The following is a 15,588-nucleotide window of genomic DNA, read 5'->3' as shown; positions in this document are numbered from 1 at the left end:
GAAATAGGCAGAACCAATTTTCGAAACATAAAAAAAATCTCGATTGTTACATACACTTAAACAACTCACTATCTCGCTTGTATTTAAAGTGCAAATTATAGATCTAAAACTGAGTTATCTTTAAAATCACACTGAAATCGGTCATTATACATACAATATGTCATCACTCTGCGCAAATAGATATTCAACATGCGTATTTTTCTTGCCAACGTAGATGACGCCTCATTTAAATTTTTTGCTGTAATTGTGTACTTTTTTAAAGTAAAATTAATGTTTATCTCCTTTATGACATCGTCCCATAAAATGTATTATAGTATCAAAATGAAATTCAATAATGATCAGATACTGCGATACGAATTTTTAAATTTAAAATTGATTATATAGGAATTTCAAGGACTATTCTAAAATTTTATATCTCGGTAGATACTCGTATGGGAAAGATTCACATATATATATACAAACGTTGAGGGGATCGCGAGGGTTTTGTATACATTCAGATGAGGATTAAAATTTTATCTGTGTTGAAAAGACGTGGATTTACATAAAAACCTTGAATCAATATAAAATCTCTGATATGACGAGACGCTGTGAATAGAACAGAACAGTCGATTTGATTTTCCACTTAGAGAGAACGAGTATACATTGTACAAACGGCGTGAAGCGAAAATATTTATAGAATTCAAAGTAGGTTGGAGTCTATTAAAAGATTGATATACGAGTACATGGATGCTTGGCAGTGATCTGAATATCTGAATAATTCATTGGAAAATCTTATATCACTTTGAAAAATATTTTTATCTTGAATATAATCAGAGAAGGAAAATTAAGGTATTTTATATATCTGACACCCGCAGATAATGATGTGAAGAACGGGATTTAATTTATCATTTTTTATCTACATTATATGTATTTTTTGTTGAACTTTTACAAGAGGAGAACATAAAAAGCGTGTATTTACGTGATGAATAGCCACAATCATAGCGCATCATCCCCATGTGGACGTCTCATGCCAGTTGCGTGTGTAACGTCATTTTACGAACTCTCGGCACAACTTTCCAACGGCAAAATGGAACAATTTTCAAAGTATGATGGTCGAGTAACTCTTGTCGTAAACATGGCAAGTTGTGATAAAAATACGAGAAAAGAGCTTTTACAGGTATGATTACAGTAATTCAATCCTTGTTAATACAATCATTCTCTAATTGTGTACACATATATGTCATTGTTTTTTACCAATTGTTTATACTTTATTAAAAACTTTTACAATGCAGTTAAAGTAAACTGGAAATATGCAAAACTTAATGCTTGTTCTATTTTATCTGTGTGTTTACGTGGCAACGAACAAATGTCACCGAAATTGAGAATGTTTTAAGGTTTTTTTTAATTTGTTTAGGGCTTTTTTTAAATTGTTTTGCTTTTCAACTTTTCAAAAATGTGTTTTGACCAAAAACATTTTGTAACAGAAAAATAGAAACACACCATACTGTGCAAGGCGATAAGAGCTCGTGCGATGGCGGTAGCGAACGTCATTTGACAACTCATGAGAAACTCCGAAAGGGGGCGCTGAATGACATAAAGAGTCCGCTCCTGTAATTTCCAGTTCATTTTTGTTTAATCTTATTTTTTCGAGAACAATGCCCCCCCCCCGCCCCCCCAACATTTGATTCGCCAAGCTGGGTTTAGAATAAAGCATTTAAATTTTTAGTCCGTCAATTGCCGATTGGTAACATCATTATGAAGCATTGGAATCAAGATATCTCAAGATAACTACTACTTAACTCGAAAAGAAAACACATTTCTGTTTATTCTCTCAACTAGTACCCATTTGCATGTATTCTTATATTAGGGTTGAATACAAGTCTTACTGCACAATCTCCTTAATCACATGAGCTCAAGTTAACATAACGTATTACCTAATAGAATTCGATTATTATCTATATTTTTGTGTCCCTTTTAAATGCTTTAAATACACAGAATCTGTAATTACATCGTAACGGTTATTAAAAAAAAGAGCAATTTTAATTGAATGATATAACATTTAAAAAACAGCTCAACATAAGAATCAGGCAAAGTTATAATATTTTAACTAATTTTCAGCTGTATTAAATGGTTTAATTTTAATAATTCATTTCCGTTTCTATATAAAAAAAGAAGTGATAAGTATTTTGGTTATGCTTGCTGTATTACGATTTGCTTTCTCAACAAGTGTTGAACTATAACCTGGCAAAAACTACAAAATAACACATTAATAAACAAAAGGGAAACACAATCCTATGTTGTAGTTGAACGAATGGTATGAAGATCCTTTCTTTGGCCTCGCTCGTGAATCCAAATTATCGAGATTTTAAACTTTGTCCTTTTTCTAAAACTTCTAAATGGCTTTTGCTCTGCTCCTAATGAAAATCAGGAAATAAACTCTTAAACATAAGAAATACATGTATATCTATAAAAACAGCCCGATTATGCAGGACTCTGGAATAGGTCTAGAGTCAGACTGTCTACAAAATAGCGCACCTTCATGATACTTAAGCGGACCAATTCTTCATATCGCAAAATCTTACTAAGAAAGTCTATGTCTGTTCTCCATACCAGATAGGTAAAATTTAGGTTTATAACTTTCAGTTAAGTGGTAGATAAATTAAAAAGTCTATGCATGATTGTAGAGTCAACAAACACCACAATTTTAATATTCTTGTCATATTACCTTAATGGGTATGCAAATACAAGTATTGTCTACAATTCGTAGATAAAAACTCAAGTGTATATATAACCTTACTGTGCTCCTTAATACGTATGTGGGTTGCTATGCATTGAAAGATTAGACCTTAAACTTTCTAATTTAATTTGCCTTAACTTGTTATAATATTGTGCATGTAAGGTTTGAAAAGTGTTTAGATAAGTCATTATGAACTGAGATTCCACTACACGTAACAGTTACTTGTATTGCTCAACGTTTCATTGGAATTTATTAATATGATACTCCCGAAGTATATCTATATGTATGTAACGCAGTTTTAAAGACACTTAAAAATATCGCCCCTTTCTCCCGACTACAGCATCGTCCTTCTCCAAAACTGACAGTATCGTACTTCCCTTTCCATTGCAAGCAGCAGGATACGCTGAATAAGGGAAGCAACTGATAAACAAACCAGTCGTTACTTCAAGCCTACTCTCCTTTTAGAACAAAGTCCCCGAACAAGGTTCAGATTTGGAATAAAAAAAAAAACATTTCGAATGATTGCTTCTGTTGCGGATTAATTTAACATAAATATAGATACGTTTAAGAAGATGAGATCAATCTGTCCGTTTTATTTCTCTAAAATGTTTGAAATTTGTTTGTTGTTATGAGAATGTTAAGATACGTAAACGGTTACAGTATATTGCCTAAGATTACAATTACGGGAACGATGCGTAAAATACGTAACAGTTGCATTTTGTAAGAATTTAGAAAACAGTAGATCTTGGCACAACTCGGCTTTCAATATACATGTAGTCGTATTAAACTATAACAATCGACAGCAAGACTTCAGCTGCATGACGGAGATTTTACTAAGGCTAATCTAAATGAACTGTACCATACCTGGGAGTTCTAACTTGCATTGAATACACATTTGTGGGTGGGAAATGTTTCCTAAGCGTAAGAACCAATTAAATTGCTTTGGGTGCGGCCAGTTATAACTATAAGGTAACTATAAGATGGGGGAAATTATTGGTCTAGTAACGTGATAATAGTCAATGATCGACAATTTCAACTTCGACGTCACCAGTATGTATCACATTACAAAAATATGTTGTTCCTGTTTTTCAGCTGAACGAGCTGGTCAATACATGTGGAAGCAGAGGATTGATAGTTCTCGTGTTTCCATCAAATCAGCTTGGAAAATTGGAACCACTCGAAAATACGGAAATGTTGCCATTTTTCTACCACATCCGTCCGGGATCGAAATTCGAACCGAAATTTGTTCTGTTTTCAAAGGTTTTATTGAACGGATTTGATTGTCATCCTATTTATGAGTTTTTGAAAATTAAGCAGCCGTACCCATCAGACGATGATTGCCAAATCTCGCGAGATCACACTACCATCTGCTGGGACCCGGTAACTCGTCATGATATAAGCGGAAATTATGAAAAGTTTCTTATTTCTCATGACGGCATTCCTGTGAAGCGTTATACACAAAAGGCATCTTTTGAACATTTAAAACGGGACATTGAAGTACAACTAAAACGAATCCCTAAACAACCCAAGGATCATTTACACGTATTCCATCACTAGATCTTTTTAGTGACTAAAAACGCAACGAAGTGTAAACCTAATCAAGTCTTGTCCACTGTCCATTTTCTTTCCTCTTTGAATCATACGTATGCGAGAGGTTTACAGATGTAGCCACGGATGTAGTGGACATTTAGATGGGTGTCCAGTTGAACAAACTCTTACACCTCAAAGAAAGAGCAACAAATGTAGTTTTGTGATATACAAATTAATGTATGTAGATGCTCAGATGGCAGACCAAAGCAGATAAGATATTTATACTGTTCGATATGAAGTTAGATTTATTAATTTCCATATTTATACCCTGTATATAGCTACTAGAAAACTCAATTGATAACTTCATTAAAAAAAGATTCTATCTGCTACTACATTGTGTGATTCCGACAAAAGGCGCATATTAATGTGAATTAAAAAGAACGAGTTATTATAAAACAATACACAATCACAAAAGTCAATGTAGAATATGAAACATAGGGGAGGATGTAGACACTTTGAAAAAGGTGGGTTGCCAGTCGGGGATCCTCGGAAAAATGGAGCGGTGCCCGTAGATTATTTGCCATTTTTTGTAAATTTAATTGTACACATAAAAATGAAATATTTTCTAATAAAAGGGAGGGGTGCCAACCCTCTCCACCCACCCCCTGGATCCGCAACTTGAGCATGAAAAACTGGAAGAAACCACACAAATTGCACACAAAAAGTGAAAGCCAATGCATCATATGGCTATATAAATACATAATAAGGCTTTTGTTAAACTCGTATAAAATGTGCATAATATATAGATCTCTCGACTTCATCAAAATCAAGATTACACATATACTCAACAAGATCTTGCAGTAATTTGTGTACACTAATCACACACTCCTTAATAATGAAGAAAGAAAAAAATAGAAAATAGAATTAATGAAATTATATAAAATAATTATAGCAAAAGATATAAAAATAACAGTTAAATCAAGGAAATAATCAATGTACAAACATAAACGAACGTTTCTATCGTGCGTTTAAACGAATGCTCCTATCGTGCGCTTAAACAAACGTAAAACGATGTCTAAACGCACGGTAAACGATGCATGAACGCTAAAATGGGAAACGTGAACGTTTCAAGTTCATTAATGCATAACTCCCATGACTGTTATACAATTTCATGAAGTGATATTATACAATTATTTAATTATTACATACCAGCCAGCCCGGACTACAGTCCTATGGATAGTTCTATATAATAACCCCTTTATTGAAAATTAGCATAATTACGTATTGTTGGTGATAAAGTAAATGTCATCTATGATAGAATTTCTGCCAAACTCTTTGCTGATAAAACAGCGTTTTTTTTTAGCTGTTCAACCCGTGCCAAAATATTTCTATGTGACATAGTGTTCTATTGGACGGAACCCTGATAGTGACCCACAAAAAAATAGTATTATGTGGACACAAATATATTTTATAATTGTTATTATATATCCCTATCAAGCCTCCGTACTATTGTTTTTGACAATTTTTTTTAACATTTTTTGTTCCTCGGTTTCTTGGCACAGCAAAATTAGACTACGTCATTTTCAGTGGAGTGGCTCTACAATATTGGCCAGATTATTATTTTATAAATCATAATGGAAGTATAAATACACAATGATATTTATTCTAGGATTAAATTGTTTTATATATAAAATAAAATTGAATAGTCACGTATTTAAACGAACTGCATTTTATCAAAGATAAACAATATCTCAGCAAATATTTCATAAAATATTGAAGATTGTGATATAAAATCGTTATTGTTTTGTTACTTTGGAAAAGTCGTATTGATGTTACCAAAACGTAAATGAATTGTTTTTAATATATAGGAACCCTGACCACCTTCTTAACGATTTTTTTTGTAGGGAATAGGCATATTTACAATAGAAAATATAATATAACATGTTATCAAAAATGTATACAGCCTTGTCATGGAAAACAGATGCAGTTCTACAAAGTTGTATGTTTACACGAGTAAAGTAGAGGTTTTTCCCTGTAAAAATGCATGAGGTACAAAAATATCAGATTGTTCAATATATAGTGCTTGAGAATAATCGGAGTAAAAGTATCATATATCCCCATCCCGCTTTGCATGGGACATATAATGATCATGGTGTCCGTCCATAACTGCATTACAGTTTTCTTTGCAGCTATTTATCTCAGCCTCTTGGTATTTCGACAAAAGCTTTTTCTAGTTTTGTTACCTCGTTTTGCATCAGCCCGATATTTTGGACTTTTTTTCTGTTTTTGTTTGTTTGTTTGTATGTTTGTTTGTTTTTATCATGACATGTAACGTCACTTTTCTTACATGAAAAATGAATGATAAAACAACTCAAGATGAAAAATCCTGCCTGAATTCCCATAATTACTATTACGAAATTTTTCAAATGAATAGACAGTTTAAATGGGTTCTCAGAGAAAAACACCGGTACGTAGTCTATTCCAAAAACGCGGTCTATTGGAAAAAGTTAAACCGAAGTGCGATACGACCGCAGTACGTTGAACATTGTTCACGTGGGGCAAGTATGGACTCCATTATATTTAATTTTTGACACACTTACGCGTAGGGTCTTACAGTTCTTTATGTACACATCAACTGGTTTCGACACAAAGTGCCCAAATTTTAAAATCAGCTGAAAGTGAAATGAGTAATATGTTTGAACCATATAATTATAACCGTTAGTGATAGGCTAGCTCATGTAATTATTTTTGTAAGGAATCTAATACTAAAAAAATCAAAATCTACCCAAAAATAAAAAGAGTTCAATTTTAGGGCGTGGCACATGCATCATTTTAAGAAAAGATATTACATGTATCAGTGTTTAATATCCAAACGCGTGTTTGATTGTAAAAAAGGGTACATGTATGACACATGGTCCAAATCTTTTTGCATACAAATGTATAATAGCTATCACGGTAAAATGCTCAACACATCATTACCGGGACATTTTTGGTCTTGCAATTTGATTACAATTGCATGCGTTTTTATTATATATTAAAGTAAATATCTGACTTATTTGATCGCAAGCCCGGACAATCATTTACAATAATTTAGAAATCGAATATCATAAGAAAATTTGTTAGGGCATCAGAAAAAAAAAACACAAAAAGAAAAATTGTGTCATAATTTCCCCTGCTATTAATTTTTTAATGCTATTCCCAGATTTTCGTCCCTCTCCTCTACCACGCGAACATGTCAGAGAACACACATGGTAGCTCAAATATGGAAACAAAATGATTTAATGATATTTATAACAATAAAAAATCCTGTTCCTGGGGGCCTGTGATTTTGAGGATATTGCACTTAGCTCCAAACTAATGAAGTCATCCATAGAAGAAAAAAACGTGTTGCTGTAAAGCAAAAGGGTTGTTGCATGAACGAAAAATGATAAATTGTCCCTATAGTATGAAATGCAATTTCGGGACATTATTTATTAAATAAAAAAAACCTATACCAGTCGAGAAAACATGCTATAAATTGCAATAACCACATATCAGTATATATGATAAAAAGTATTCTAATGCTTATTCAATTAAATATAGGATCTCTTTTCACTTCAAAATCATCAGTAAAAAATAAAGTGCAAGGTCCGTATTTTTACGCAGCTTTTTCTCGCCTACATATTGCTTGACCCGGAGTCTATGTGTAGATGATGTAATATATCAGTTTCCAGGTATTAGAATGAAAATAAGATGTAGATGTCACTAACACAATACGCACATTGTCTAAAATTTACACACACAAAAAATGAAATATTTGCATCTGTTTACTCAGTCTTTCTTTTGTAACCTGCATTAAAGGACTTCGACATATAAGACGTCAAGGTGAGAATAGACTTGTATTTCATGATAAGATCAATTATGTGTAGTGAAAATGTTTTTAGAAAACAGTTTTAACAATAGAAAAAATGTCTACTTACTTATTAGAATCTATGTTCGATGAACGTATCTAACGTTCCCGTCGTATTATGGTATTCAAATGTCCGTCCGCCTGTTCACGTTAACATGTCGTGCCGTGTTTTTTTAACCTTTTGTTCAATAAACTTCTAACGTTTCACATATATTTTTATGAGGGCCTTATAATTAAGGTCTGAAAATATTTCCGAGAAAATTCCAGTTTTAGTTTCTGAGTTAGGTCCACAATTGATATGTTTATTGTACAAATACGACTCAATCGGAACTACTTCGCCATACACTACAAAAAAGTTATTCGCGTTTGTAACGAGAAAGACTGAGTAGTTCCGAATGGGAAGGACTGCATGAGATGTCTATACTTGTATTTAATAATTCTTCTACTGATAAGCGAATATCATATTTGTATTATTGCATTTGACAGGAGAATAACAATTACTTGACTCTTTAAGAAAATAAGAATAATTAGACATGAAATCAAACAGATTTTTGTTCCTTCGACAAGTACTTTCAGGAAGCTTCTGATGCTAATATCTAAAAAGATACGCCAATAAATAAATAATTTTACTTTTGATTTCTTAAATTTCCAAGTTTCAATTCCTACTTGAGAGAATGATAACTTTTGAAAGTGTTAAATTAATGAATGCATTTTTCCATTAGAGTGTAATCTGTTTTAATGATTAATGAACACTTTATGATGTGATTTTAATTTGCATTTTTTATGTAAACTAAAGCTTCATGCGCTGACAAAATACCATACTGTGCAGATTATGGGCATTCTTTTTGCACAGTTCAGATATATAAAGCCTGGGCAACAGAAAATTGTTGTTAATTTGGTACGATAGCCTTTGAGACAATCAATCCACTAAAAGTGAAGCAACAAACCTGTCATTTAACTTCTACAGGTCATCACACGGTCTTCAATGACGGGCAAAACTAATACCATAAAGCAAGCTGTAAAAGGCACCAACATACATAAAAGAAACTATATTCACAAAGGATGAAAATTTATCTAATCTATAGAAAGAACGTAATATGAAGAACAACCATTAACATAAGAAAAACAACCACTGGACTACAAGTTCCTGCATCTGGCCTGGGACAGACATATAACGTTTTACTTGATTTTTTGCATGTATACTTTCAGAGATTTTATTTTTGTCATCTCTATTTTCAGTGTCTGCCCTCTTCGAAAAGATGTTTTTTATGACTTAGTACTCATAGTCACCATTTTCTTCACCTTCATTGGTAGAACGGCTACTTGAATCTGTTTTTGATATAACTACCCTTCAGAGGGAATGACGCAAGTCTGATTGCCAAATTTTCATCAATTTCTTCATGAAATTTACATATTCTCCTGCCTTTTCCACTTTTCTTCACATTTCCCTTGCAGTTTTTGCATTTTCAAGAATATACATTCGAACTTTACAGAGGACGCTTACCCTACCGGTGCATCTGGTCCATGCTCCCAGTTTTTAGTGGAGTCCGAGTTGCTCATTTGCTTTTGTTACTTTGTATGTATGATTTTAGTTACTTTATGTTCTTTGTTGTGTATGTCTGTTTTCCATGCCTGGTCTTTGTCCCTGGATTACATTCTGTTGATTACCGCTATAACCTTGGTTCCCTTGATTACTCTTACATTGATACGTCAGATGACTTTTTAAGTAGTGTCTTTGTAAGAATCATGCAAAATTTGAAAAATGTGATACACCCCAAAAAAGGCTACATATTTTTATTTTTGTAATTAAGTGTTCTATGGGTCTATACTATGAAATGTATAATTATTCGTTCAAATCTGCCTGCTCTTTGGAGATAATCGACATTGAAAGTACAGTAGTTTCTATTGTATTTGAGCGCCATTTACAGAGTTATCTCCCTTAATTTTGAAATCTACAGGGCATTCTATATAATTTTTATCTCCTAAGAACATGGGTTATATGAAAAACTGAATGTTAATTTCTGTTTACTATGGCAATTCAAACAAAATATCGAAAATAAAAATATGTAGGCATTTTACCCATGAATCACATTTTGTGTGGTTCTTAGTTGGAGTGCTACTTAAAATTAAGTTTTGTTCCCTTTCCAACCATCTCATAATTAATTCTAAAAAGTTCTGCACGGCACGGTTAAAGTATAATCTCTTGTCTTCAAAAGTCAAATTTCGACCACATTGCTTTGTCTTTTGATTTTTTGAATTCCTATAAGTAACGTTATTTGTACTTTCATTAAAATACATGTTTATCAAGATCTTAGAAAGTCAATTAGAATTGCGTTTTGTGGCCAGAAGCTCAACTTAGCGTGCTCTCAAATTAGCATTTAATTTGAATTCAAATTTTGCTTTAAAACATTTTAAAGAATTTTAAGGTAATATTTGAAGTTGCTGTTATCTTTCTTTTCAGAAACTAAGTTGTAAGTATACATTTTAATATTCAAATTGGAAGAATGGTAAAGCCTTAATATGCTGTTATGTATATTCTTATTAAAACTATTTATGGTCTACATCTTTTTCGAATCGAATGTGGTCTCTTATGTATAACATTTTTGCGCCAGTTCTGCGAAATAAGAATAGAGCGAGAAGCCAAGCTTTGGTGTAAAGTGAACATGCTTTTTAATTATTTCATAACATGAATTGAAACCTGTTTGAAATAGGAGAAATTGATTTGGTAACTTGTGATAGGGATTATGTTCTTTCGTGTAAACATTGGTCTAATCAAATGTTTTATTCTTGTTAGCAATTCTTTGAATTTAAAGAATTACGGGTTAAGGAGGTAGACCTAGGGTAAAGGACACAACTCTTAAAAATCATTGGAATGTTTGTATTCAGCATTTTACATCAACCTTATGTAAGCATCAAATTAACTTGGATTCTTTTTATTCTACTTCAAACGGAAGCTTGAGAGGCTTTGGTGAAATTGAATATGATACAAACATAACTTATCACTGATTTCATGAGTTATGTCCCTTACCCTACGTCTACCTGATACGAGAACACAATTAATTCCCCTTGGTTTACGAATATAGTTCCAACTTTGGTAGTAGGTACCTTCCACATTTTTTCATATTTTTACTGGAAACTTATTTGCTGAAGTTTTGCCTCTAATTGGTAGAAAATAGGTTAAAATTACATGGGATTTTTTTTTCATTAATCAATTCTGACTAAAAGTTGTGATTTGGTTCAGTGGAAGAAGGTTAAAATTTAGGACTTTTAACTCAGTTCATTTGTCATGTTTACCCCATCTCCGAATTATATGTATTAATTTCAGAAAATGATGGTAAAATTTTCTACAATTTATATATAAAATCCTGTTTGTACATATCTTTAGGCCAGAGAAGTTTTATTCAGTGTGCGCCGGTGGAATTTTTTTAATCTGCTCAAATGTGTATATTGAAATTCACTTGAAAATTAATTGCGGTCTCGTGCCACCTCCTTAAGGGGTGCCAATAATTTTAACAATACAATCTAAAGAAAGTTGTAGTTTTCGTGTAACGGCTACAATACATGTATGTGTAACTGACCTAGGTCGGTAATCAAGATCATCGGAAGATGGTAATAATCCCCAGACTTGCCTGGGATGATTTACATCCTTCAGTGGGCTATTTGAACAGGTTCTTAGATCATATTACCATTGAAAAACACGTATTTGTTGATACTATAGGTAATTTATATTTATTCTGGGATTAAAGACTATTAGACGACATGAAATTGAATGATGAAATGTTTAAACAAACTGCATTTAATCAACAGTAAACAACATATGTAAACAATGTCCATAAAATATAGAAAATTATGATATGTAATAGTAAAGTGGTTCCTTTCGCGATTAAATTCGATTCATTCGTAATTTAAATAATAAAATTTTACGGAAGCGCATAAGTGCCAGGTAGGAGTTACTGAAACCTTATTACGAGTAATCGAAGTCGTCATAATGAATATTATAACATTTCGTTTTTTATAGTTTCCATTTAAACATCGAATTTCTTATATACCGTGCAATATTTTGTGATACTGCACGCTTGACGTTTTGATTAAAGTGATATTACACGGCTGAAGTCAAGAGCTGTTTATATACATTCATGATAAAGGTGTTTTATGAAGCAAAATTGCCAGAGTGAATATTTGTTCATCGAATATCTAATGTTTGCCTAGATTCGCTCATTTAAAAAGGACATCCAAACATAAATACATACAAAAAATGGTCATACTTGACTCGACTAAATTAAATGTAATATACCAAAATTATCGTGATGACGAGAAAGTCGCGCAGTTGGAAATACATACAATTTCGACAGAGAAATTAATAAACAATTAAACCAGCTACATGCAATATTATGTTTCATGGAACACTTAAAAGGGATATCGACTTCGGCCATCTTTTTAATGTTCCATGAAACATGATAGTACATATGGTGTAACAACAGTCTTCTTTGTTCGTTGGTTATTGTGATCATGTTATAAACGTCTCAGAATGTGACTACTCTATTCGCTACACTGCTCCATCGGATCAAATTGATATAGGGAAGATAATGTAAACGTATAGAAAGGTCTGAAAAATTCCTAACGATGTTAGAACTGTCAAGTTTGCGATGAAAATTTTTGGTACATGTACATATAGATGAACTGTCCCGATGAACTGTCCCGTACTACCATACATCGTGTACTAAGTTACAGCCTTAGATTAATCCTACGAGGAGGAATGATTCAGCCAGCGAAAGCTATATTTTTATATAGCCTAGCTGGCCGAGTGGTCTAGAGCGTTGGACTTTGTGCAAGCGGTGTTGCCACAGATGTCACAGCGGTACAAGTTGGAGTTCCGCGGAGGTAACGACCAAAAATTTGCATTGCAAATTTGACAGTTCTAACATCGATGGGAATTTTTCGTACCTTTCTATACGTTTACATATCTTCCCTGTATCAATTTGATCCGATGGAGCAGTGTAGTGTATAGAGTCGTATATATAATCAGTTATCCGAAATATTCTACTTAAATTTTACCATCTCCTGGTGACGTTAAACATATTTAGACGTTTATATATATATATATATATATATATATATATATATATATATATATATATATATACGTAATCAGCCAATCATTGCAGAAGCAGACAAAAAGAAAATACATTATCTATTATAACTAGGCAGATTTTATACTGTATCATTTATTAAGACGCACGTCATGCTATATTTCTGCATCTTAAACATGGGAAATATTAATCCCCTATGGAAGGAAACATATGAGCTCAATAAAAATTTTGATGGTGAAGGGTTATACACATGGTATAGTTTTGTAAATAATATTTTGAAGATGTGGGATTAGATATTACAGATTTTGAATCTGTTGATAAACCTTATAGTAAAATAAAATTTAAATTTAAAGATAAAGTTTAAAAAACTAATAAGCAATATATACAAAGAAAAAATTGTAAATAAACTTTCATCTATCAATGATAGTTCAAAATTATTTCTATACAGTAAACTTAACTCAGAAATAGAAATTGAAGAATATCTGATAAAAGAGCCGAATTTAAAAAAACAGACAAACGATTACGAAATTTCGTGTAAGGGACCATATACTAGAAGTTGAAACAGGCAGGTATATAATATTTCAAGGAAAAACAGATTTTGTAAAATATGTAAAGATGAAGTTGATGATGAGTACAATGTTTTTTCTTAACTGTAAACAGAATTCGAATGTAAGAAATAAACTATTTGCAGAAATTGTTGGACTAAACCTTAATTTTAGCCAATATCAACCACTAGATAAACTAAAAAATATACTATCTCCAAAAGCTGAACTTTTGCCAGCAGTATGTGATTTTTTAAAGCAATCATTAGAATTGCGAAATGGAGGTCCATACCGGTCAAAATTTGCACAATTGTATGTACCTGTATATATATTGATTTTTTTATGTCCAATTTGTATTTTACGTTTGTTCTTTGTATTGTATTTGCTTGACCCATATGGGTGTAATTTGCGAATAAAGTATTATGACTTGTAATATCCTGAACAGGTCCATATATACATGTAACGTACATGCATTGACTTCGTTAAAAGTCCATAATTGATAAATATCGCATGCACTGGACTGCCATAATTGTGTGGTATATAATTATGTAGTTACGAGTTGACTGAGTGACTTGTAAATGAGAGCTTACTTACGTAATCGTTTTAACAGGTAATCTAAGTCATTTTAATTAGTGAACTTCTTCGTTATATTAACAGGATAAATATGTACGTCGTAACATGCTACAAAAAATTATGTCGTTATATAAATGGTTAGCTTAGTCGTTATAACTAGTAATCAGAAGTCGTTTAACCAGGAGGCTACAGTTTATGTATATCGTCATATCTATCTAAAATTGAAAATAAGTCAATACCATGCATGCACTTACAATGAGTTTACGTAAATAATTCTAATCCCAAAGTTACGAATAATTTAAACAAATAATCAGTGTTTAAAAAAAAATATGAAAACAGAAAACTGTACCAATTGTGCTCATTGGGTGTCCATTATTTGTTTATTTAATCAATTAGTCTACCAAGCCTGGTTCTCATAAAAAATAAAGCTCAAGATTATTTTGAGATGCTTCATGAAATTGCACCCTGGATGGGTGTCCAATAGATACACCCCCCCCACCAAAAAAAAAAACAAAAACAAAAACAAAAACAAAAACAGAAAACAACAAAAATAGACAAAAAAAGAAAAAAATGTGCTCCACCGTTTGTTCAGATGTTGCATCAGCTGATATATAAAACAAGGAGAAGGATGTAGGATCGGTTTTTAAATGACGAGTTCAGAAGTGTGTTTTTAAGTAAGTAGTGCACAGTCACTACAATAAAAGCCTAGCTTTCATAGATTTCGGGATCGGAATTCCCTTTTAAATCTATCAGGATCAGCCCCTGCCACTGCATGCTCCCGATTCTGAAATTCATCTGACCCGAGTTTTTGGTCCTATGATTTTTTTTTAAATGTTGTAAGAAAGATAACTCGATTTGAACAACCATTCTTTCAGACAGAATGTGATGAAAAAATATTCCTATTAACATTTTGAAATACTTTAAAATCCTTCATTACAAGTTTCAGAATATGAAGTATACAAATGACACTTATAACTGCTAAAGACCACCTTTCCCGTAGTATTTTTTTTTGTGTATTCCATTTGCATACATGTACCATGTACATGTATATAACACACTTACATGTAGCTCCTGCATGCATATCCATAAAGATATTGTTGTGATGTTTTGGAAAAGAGAGGAATTTTATGACACACAATACTATAGGTCTAACACAAGATACTGAATCACCGCTGTAATACCATTTATCGATGATATCTAAACTGCACTTGGGATCTTACATACATGTATACGTAATTCTTAATCGCC

General features: G+C 32.4%; 1 protein-coding gene and 1 long non-coding RNA gene across 4 annotated transcripts; one reads left to right on the top strand and one right to left on the bottom strand.

Annotated features, from left to right (window-relative positions):
* The first annotated feature begins 274 nt into the window (after positions 1–274).
* LOC148616968 (glutathione peroxidase 1-like) lies at positions 275–4,916 on the top strand. The gene is made up of 2 exons (XM_088584161.1): positions 275–1,156; positions 3,809–4,916. Exons 1-2 carry the CDS (start codon positions 962–964, stop codon positions 4,271–4,273), a joined length of 660 nt encoding a protein of 219 aa, XP_088440287.1. The 5' UTR covers positions 275–961; the 3' UTR covers positions 4,274–4,916.
* Positions 4,917–5,701: 785 nt separating this feature from the next.
* On the bottom strand, positions 5,702–15,577 carry LOC148616967 (uncharacterized). Of its 3 annotated transcripts, XR_015922343.1 has the most exons (5): positions 15,403–15,577; positions 14,362–14,448; positions 9,083–9,151; positions 6,847–6,918; positions 5,702–5,843 (listed from the first exon to the last, which is right to left on the bottom strand). It is a non-coding gene; the product is annotated as an uncharacterized LOC148616967 (long non-coding RNA). The 3 variants fall into 3 exon arrangements; XR_015922342.1 differs by having other exon boundaries at positions 5,708–6,918; positions 15,403–15,570; XR_015922341.1 differs by lacking the exons at positions 5,702–5,843; positions 6,847–6,918 and having other exon boundaries at positions 9,011–9,151; positions 15,403–15,563.
* Positions 15,578–15,588: the final 11 nt, after the last annotated feature.

The sequence above is a fragment of the Perna viridis genome, chromosome 5 (assembly GCF_037379345.1).
Source record: "Perna viridis isolate PV_CMFRI_1.1 ecotype Kerala chromosome 5, ASM3737934v1, whole genome shotgun sequence".
NCBI classification, from domain to species: Eukaryota; Metazoa; Mollusca; class Bivalvia; order Mytilida; family Mytilidae; genus Perna; species Perna viridis.
Note: the sequence above shows the minus strand (reverse complement) of the source record. Positions and strands in the feature narration are given on the sequence as shown.

Coding starts and splice junctions, on each gene's coding strand:
- LOC148616968 (XM_088584161.1), top strand. CDS start 962: ATGAATAGCCACAATCATAGCGCATCATCCCCATGTGGACGTCTCATG. Junction 1,157..3,808: donor CGAGAAAAGAGCTTTTACAG/GTATGATTACAG, acceptor CCTGTTTTTCAG/CTGAACGAGCTGGTCAATAC.